At 30.3% G+C, this 8,414-nt stretch overlaps 1 protein-coding gene across 6 annotated transcripts; it reads left to right on the top strand.

The window, feature by feature from the left end:
* Window positions 1-471: 471 nt before the first annotated feature.
* LOC121125338 (nitric oxide synthase-interacting protein homolog) lies at window positions 472-3,212 on the top strand. 6 transcript variants are annotated; one of them, XM_040720488.2, is made up of 3 exons: window positions 472-818; window positions 1,671-2,262; window positions 2,892-3,212. In XM_040720488.2, the coding sequence occupies exons 1-2, from the start codon at window positions 528-530 to the stop codon at window positions 2,220-2,222; spliced, it is 843 nt and encodes a 280-aa protein (XP_040576422.1). In that variant the 5' UTR covers window positions 472-527; the 3' UTR covers window positions 2,223-2,262; window positions 2,892-3,212. The 6 variants fall into 6 exon arrangements, with proteins under 6 accessions (XP_040576422.1, XP_040576423.1, XP_071747481.1 ...); XM_040720489.2 differs by having other exon boundaries at window positions 2,899-3,212; XM_071891380.1 differs by having other exon boundaries at window positions 2,923-3,212.
* Window positions 3,213-8,414: the final 5,202 nt, after the last annotated feature.

Consider the following 8,414-nt stretch of genomic DNA (forward strand, 5'->3'; position numbering starts at 1 on the left):
TATAGTATACTTATGACCCTTAAAAATATTATAATTATGTTATTACATAGTTATAAATCCTGTTCTATATTGTAGACTATAAATCAACAATTACAGTGGAAAGAAGAAGATATTTTATCTAATTATATAACATTTCTCGTCCTTGATTCATCCAAAATTAGATTAATTAAACAAATTTAGATATTTTCGGTACATATTACTTTTATTTAATTCAAATATAAATGTTTATCTTTGGCATCAAGTAGTATTGAATGCAAACGTTAAGCCTTTTTGTATTTTTAATTTCATTTGATTGGAAATGTATTCCTTTTATCTAGTAAAAATATCCACTGTTGATCCCTCAAAATATCGTTTTTTTTTCTTCAATTATCTATGTTAATTTATGTCGTCCGATCTATATTTTGTAGCCGGCTATAAAATAAAATTATTTTGGCCATCAGTTGTGTCCCTTGAATGAAGAATAAAACATGTAAACAGAGTGAAATATTTATTATCCTTTTGTAACACAAACAAAGATTTCTTAAAAAATGACACGACACGGACGTAATGCCACGAATTCCGCCGTATATACCTACCATGAGCGGAAAAAGGATGCTGCAGCTTCTGGCTACGGAACAGAGCGATGTAGACTGAACAAGGACAGTTTGAATGGATTTGATTGTTGTTCCCTCACACTTCAGCCTTGTCGAAATCCCGTCGTAACTTCTCAAGGGTGGCTATTTGACAAGCAATCTATCCTGGAATATATCCTTGCAAAGAAGAAGGAGCATAATAAGAAGCTGAAGGAATATCAGAGGCAAAAGGACAAGGAGTCTAAAGTATTAAATTAATTATGAAATATGGGCAATTAAAATACAAACGCAAGCTAAAACGATTTGTTCGAAAATTGAGCTTTGATTACATTTGTACTCTACGATGAATTATCGTCAATATCTATTAACAAATTATTCTAATAAATCCTTTAGAGGACCCCCAAATTGCACCTGAAGTATCCAAAATTGAAATTCAAAATAAAAGGATGAGAATTGGATACATTTAATTTGAAAAGGGCCATATTGGAGGAATATAAAACTCTTAAATCATATATAAGCTCAAAATTATTGCTGATATTCTTAGGTATCTTAACTTTCCCCTACAAATTTGAATAATAAGCCTATAAATGACTCAAACATGTCTATTAAATATTGGGCTGGATCTATATATGAAGTCAAAAAATGGCGATTTTTCATGTTTTGGATTTATCTTAAAAATAGTTTTTATGTTGACATACCACATTAGTATTCTTTGACGAATTATTCTCAATTTCTATTAGCAAATTATATTTATTAAGACTTTAAAGGCGTCCCAAATTCTACTTGCCAAAATTCATAATTACATTGACATAAATAGAAATTGATAGATTTATCAAAAAGGGGCCATATTGGAGGAAATATAAATATCTTAAATCAAATAAAGGTTATAAACTATGGCTAAAACTTTTGTTTTATTTTAAATCATTCCAGCAATTTGAATAATAAGTCTATAATTAACTCAAATAGGTATATGAAATATTGTACTATATATACTTTTTAATTTATTTTTGTGCTCCTCTTCTTGATTATAGTTTTTGGTTGTTTTTATCCTGACGCACTACATATTGAGTAGCTTTAATTGATTTATATTCATTTCAGGAATCCGAAGAATTAGCTCAAGCCGAAAGAGAATCCCAACTTTTGAAATTTCAATCAACCGAGAGCTCCATTGTAACCACAAATAAACCCTCATCCAACCCCAAAAAGGGCGAAACTTCTAAATTATCTGCATTCTGGGTTCCAAACAACACTCCTCAAGCCTCTGAATCCAAATTAGCTAAACCAGACAAGACTGTATATTGCCCCATGTCGGGTAAATCTTTACGACTTAAAGATCTCATCGATGTCAAGTTTAAACTATTGGATCCCAATGAGAAGCATCTTATATCTAAAGAAGATCGCTATGTTTGTTCAGTGACAGGGGATGTATTGAATAATTCTTCACCTTGTGCCGTTCTAAAAACAACTGGGGATGTAGTCACAGTTGAGTGTGTTGAAAAAATTATCAAAAAGGATATGGTTCATCCCTTGACGGCACAAACGTTAAAAGAGTCCGATATCATTTATTTACAAAGAGGAGGTACTGGATATGCAGCCACGAATGCTCAATTAGAGGCCGCTCATTATCGACCAAGCTTGGGAATAGCATAATTTTTTCATTAGGTACTACTTGACTTCTGAATCCAGAGTGGTCCATAAAAATCTATACACTTTGAATTTTAAACTTCATCAAGATATAATAAATAAATTAACATTAGAATTCAACAACATTAAAACTATAAATAGATGTGTGTCTGAGCTCTCTTAATCATTAATTTAGCCATCCTTAGCAGCATTGATGGCTTCCAATCGGTGACTGAAAGCCTGGTAGCCGCTACGGATGTAGTCCTCTATCATGGCGTCCCAGTGATGGCTTACAGTTGCTTCGAGGGCCTCAATCTTTATATGACAGACACTGCAGCCCCTCGACCAAGAGCTATAGTCGAGGCGTTGGCATCAGGGCTGCAGGGGGACCAACAGTTTCGAAAAAGAGTTCAAAAGAGTCTTGTAAAGGAGGAGATGGATTTCTTTCATTGCTCGTGTCAAAATTTGTCTCTCCACTCTCACGAGGCTCTTTCCATTCACTTTTTTGATAGCTCTCTGGATAGTCCGGATCCGAAATCTCTTGCATGGACTTGAGGGGATTGCCCTGTGCTGTTTTATTATTTAGTATAATAAGTTAGAGAGCTCAGGTTCATTTTGTTTTGTAACTAACTGTTAATGATTTAATATATGGGAATCTCAATTAATTCATCCCTCATTACTGATTGAATTTTTAAGTGTTCAGATTTATATGGATCACCTGGTAAAGATACATGAGATGATATTTTGTATGCAATTATGAACGAAAAAATATACCAACAAGTGGATTTCAAAAAAATACGTAGTATTTTTAAGAGTTAGTTTTGGTCGATTAGATACAAATTATTGCCAATAATACGTATAACAGAGAATCATTCAGCTACTAATTTATTGTTAAATCACGTCAAGTTTTTCCATTTTCTATGATTTTATGCTTTTTAATAATATGCACAATACAACTACTTTTGTTCCTTAAATGTTTAATGTTCTATTAATAAATTAATATAATTATATAAATAATTAAGTTTAAGATATTATTTAAAGCGACATCTATTTGCATTTCGATTAATTTTAAATGATACATTGTTAATGTAAAAAAAATATAAATTAAATATCTGTAAATGGTAAAATTATATTTACTCGTCTTATTAAACAATCATTCAAAAATGTATTATTTTAATGTGACAAATGATTTAAGTATCACATCTCTTTTAAATAATATTTTATTTTGTAGAAATTAATTTTGCCCAATTAAACATACGTTAATACAATTTTTATACTAAAATAAGTTTTAATAGAAAATATCAAGCTTTTAAGCATTGCATTGTAATTTTCATAGATGCTTAAAGATGTAACTATAATTGAATTAATCTACTATTGACGAATCAAAGTTAGGATATTTATTATCAAATAAATACATTTGGATTACTTTAGGCCTAAACGAAGACTATTTATTTCTTTCGTCGTTGTACTGGAATTTTTCATTATACATTTAAAATGTTTTAAATCGCAATTAACAGAATAATTATTTATCCTCTAACTCAGTGGTTTCCAAACTTTTTTGAGTTCGACCCTTAAAATATATGGTTCCACCATGTGCGACCCCTAATCCTTTCATTGAGAGTTGAATAAAACATTTGGAGTAAATTTTAAGCTAATAGATGACTTGAAGTTCATATAAAGTTCAAAGTATATCTCAAGCTGCTTTAGCAAGATGTGGATACTAATTCATCACAGAAGGCCAGGATTCGTCAAATGTTAGAATTAAAAACATCTGTTGTTTGTGTTTGGTCATATGAAAATTTGATAAGTGCATCTTCCATGTCAGACAACCAGAGTCTGTTCATAAAATGTCCTACTCCGACTCCAACACACCATTTTTTAATAACATATTTATAGCTATATAAGTACTATTGAGTCATTTGAGTCTAGAGACTATAAATATAGATCTAATTTATAGCTGTAGGTAGTAAATATTCGTGAGGTTTATAAAGAAAATAGTTGGAATATTAGATATTTAAAAAGATTATAACAAATGACATGGATCAAAATCTATCTATTGCTAATATATTGAGAAGTTCTGTACATAATTTATCTAACCAAGGAACAAGTTTACAAACAACCTCTCACTGCAACGTTACTCTTTTCTCTGACGACATTGACTATTCACGAGACTAAGTAATGCACTAGCATGACTCGTGGCAATGCTCTACCCATCCACCGACCTATATAATAATTAATAACTGGATACTTTATAGGCAAAGAAAAGGAGAGTCAACCGTTAGCTGTCGACAGCCATGTTAAGTACCTATAATTTGTAAATGAACATATATAGGAGACTTTCAATTTTTATAAATGTTGAAGAACATTATCAATATTCCTAATTAAATAAATCATCATTATATTCCTCACTACTCAATTCTTAATCCTTTATTAAATCTTTTTATATATATATATAAGTTATTTTATATCTTTTTGAATATTATCATTTACTCCAAAAACTAGTTGTTTTTTCATGCAGTTGAAAATTTAACTGAAATATAAAATGATCAAAATGATGCTCTTCATCACATTCAACGTCAGTAATTTCTAACAAATATAAATCTTCCGCTATTAGTTTTAAAATATTATAATTATTGAAAATATTGTTTCAGATTTTTTTGTTGAAGATATAATTGAGATGGCTACCAACAGTAGAAGGGTGCCTCACTTTTTATTCTATAGATTGTGCATTCTCTTAGTATATAGGTCGGTGTACCCAACATAATAATTTAAACTTTAGAGATGTTCGAGAATTATGATTCTATAGACTATTATAGAGCACGTTTGGAATTTGTGAGGTAAAGTTATAATGAGTTAAATTTCAATTTTTATAAATTCATAGTACTTTATACCTATAATTAACCATTTAGGGGAAAACTTAACGACTACTCAATGTAAGCCTTAGAATATAAAATAAGTTTTATTTAAATACATTATAATGATTTTTCTAGCTGGAGTCGAAGTCGGAGTCTAAATCCACGAAAAAAGGGACCAAATCAGCCCTGTAGACAATAGAAAGTTAGCTGTTGCAGTAAAAGGGGTATAACCAGTTAAATATTTTAGATCACTACTTTCTGGGAAATATTTTTTTAAATGATCCGGAGGATAAAGTTTTGATGCCACTCAAAATAGTGTGAATTTAAAGAGAACCTACTTTGAGAACCACTGGTATAACTGAACAACTAAAAACCGAATTTAATGACTCGATCCTATAGTAATATGTGTACTCCATACCAATACTAAAGAGGGGGTGGGGTGTTAAATTCAAATTCCATTTTACTCCTTATTTTGGGATGTAAGGACATATTCTTAGCAGTTAAGTAATGACGTAATAGTAATGCATATAATTTATTTTGGCTCGACATGTGCTCTTTAAAGCGCTTCAAACTGATCTAATAAATTGCATCCCAATTGAAGGAGACACTCTCTTGGGGCTCAAAGTTGATATTTTTACTGCATAAAATGTACAAATTTCCAATAGATCTTGATTAATCTCCATCGAATGGGCTTATGAATTTAAAAAAAACTCCAGACCGGCATTGAATACTACTTGTCCCTTATAAATTTAATTTTACACTAATAAACCCGCGTTAGAAAAAGTAACTTTTTAGTGTATCCAATGAAGATAGGGAAATAATCTTAATCACTCTTGAAACTTTATGCCTTAATGTATTGAATGAGCCTGCACAAAAAAAGAAAAGAAAAAAAAAATTCTCAAATATTTATCTTTGAGTTTCAGGAACATTAATTTGGATAATATCCTTAAAAAAATGTTATCAGAAAAAAAAAAATATCCAAATTAAAAGCAATGCAATTAATTATATAAATTTGATGAAATAGAAACAGTTTTATAGTTGTATGGGGTACATTTAAGTATTTCTAAGGAAATTTATAACGTTTGAAACTGAAGAATTATGTATCAAAAACTCAAATACATCCCTTTGAGCCTACCACCCAACTCTGCAATGTGGTTCGCATACAAAAGTTTATAAGTTATATAGCTTTGATTTTCAGAAAAACCAGGGTAACTGTTATTTTTAGCTACACATACTCATTGATACATTGTTCTTTCTTAGATAAGTGGTCCCCAAACTTTTTTGAGTTTGACTCTTAAAATTTGTTGAGTTTCTTCTGGGAAATACTTTTTAAAGTCATCTGGAATAAACTTATAAAACATTTATGTATATTCATCATTATATAAGTTTTGATGTCACTCAAAATAATGTGAATTTAAATTATGTTCTTTTTTGGAAATCATCTTGCAGCCCCTCTGTTGTGTCCTGCGACTCCCACTTTTGGGAACCACAGTCTTAAATCAAGTGGTCTCACACTCCTAAGATATTAAGTGCACACTCAAAAACGAGACTTTGACAAACAACCAGACACATTTTGCTTGATTAATACTCTCGGTTCAAATTGGAATCAAGCTCAAAGATTCAAAACTCGTGAATAGCTTATATATTCTTTAGGGTAAGACAATGCAATTTTCTTTTTTATAATGTGTGTGTATCAGGGCGTTGAAGTTGTAGAGGGGCCCTCCTCCAATAGAGGCAAGATTCTAAAGTTTTCTTGGAAATACATTTAGTCTCTATCATGCATTGGAGTTGTGAGGAACGTGTGGTTACCTTCGAAAATATTGCCGATAAATGGGTTGGAAGAATATTTTATAAAATTAAATTAGTTGCAATTTAAAATGAAAGAATATTATTTCTATAATTTAAGCGGCATTATTCCCATTATGTGATCTAAGTTTAATATAATGGTGATCAAATTTTCAGCGGACATTTCTACTTTTTCCATCCAGTGACTTTTTTTTTTTTGTAAATTAATATGTTCAGTTTTTTTTGGGTTTTAAAGTCAATTTTAATTCGACTTAAAATAAAAGGCAAATTAAAAATAAGGAAAGACCACAATCAAAAATTTTATTTATTAAATAAATAATCAATAATACAAATTTATTAATTTTATTTATGACAAAATATAAACCCTCCTCCTCTTTAAAAATAATTTTTTTTTTAGAAATTTCAAAAATCTATCACGATTCACAAAAATTTAAAAAAAATAAACTTTCTGAAAAAAAAAATCAAAAGCCAATATTAAATTTTTAAGAAATACATTTCAAAAATCCAGAGCTGTTTACAAAAAAATAAATTTTATGAAAAAAAAATATCAAAATGAAATTTTATGGAGAAAATTAAAAAAAGGAAATTTCAAATATTAAATTTCCGTCTAAAAGACCTAAAAACTCTAAACAATCAAATAATCAAACAAATAAATACGAAGTTTCATATCATCACATAATAAAATACATTAACTCAATGTACTTAACAAAAAAACAGGTAAACAAATCAAATGAATGACATCGGAAAAAAAAATCCACCTCAATCCGTATTTTCTTTCCAATACTTCTTATATCGTCGAATAATCATTCCCAGCGTACATTCATACCGAAGTGATACGGATGGAAAATATCTTTTTATTTTGGCGGCATAATTCTATGATGAGTCTTGCGATTTGGGGAATCCTCAGCGATAAAGCAGTCTATCTAGCTGCAGCCGATATGAAGAAGAGCTCACATTGTTTTGGATCATAATTTTTCAAGAGAATATCACTCAATATAGTCTATTCATGAATTACTTCTGTAGACGTAGTAACTTATTATCAAATTTGGAATATAGTGATTGTAGTAGAAAACGAAGTTCACGACTAAGGAATTAAATAATATTGACAACAGTTGAGGTCCGTTTTTTGGAATTGGTAATCTGAAGAAGGATTTTTTTTTCTTTTTCAGTTGTCATACTTATTTAATTCCTGAGTAGTGAACATCCTTCCTAAATAGATTCAATGATTCTCAAAACCTGATTGAACATTCGTTTCGGCTTATAAAAGAGGGGGCGTAACACTCAGGATTTGTTGCATAGTTATAATTGTAAGTCCTTGTTGAACTCAGAGTAGTGGAATTGAGGATCGACATCGGAGTAATTCTTGCCAAAGTCCTGGTTAATTTCCCCCCCCCCTCTTCCCTTGTAAAAACTGATTTTACCTGAACTCCTCGAAAACATTCTCCTAATTACCAGGGTTTACATGCGGATTTTCGAATTTTTTTAACATGCCCGTTGTACACACGATTTCCATTACTAAATATAACTAAGCAACAAATTCTGAGTGTTACTCATCGTT

This window comes from Lepeophtheirus salmonis, chromosome 10 (assembly GCF_016086655.4).
Source record: "Lepeophtheirus salmonis chromosome 10, UVic_Lsal_1.4, whole genome shotgun sequence".
Lineage (NCBI taxonomy): Eukaryota > Metazoa > Arthropoda > Copepoda > Siphonostomatoida > Caligidae > Lepeophtheirus > Lepeophtheirus salmonis.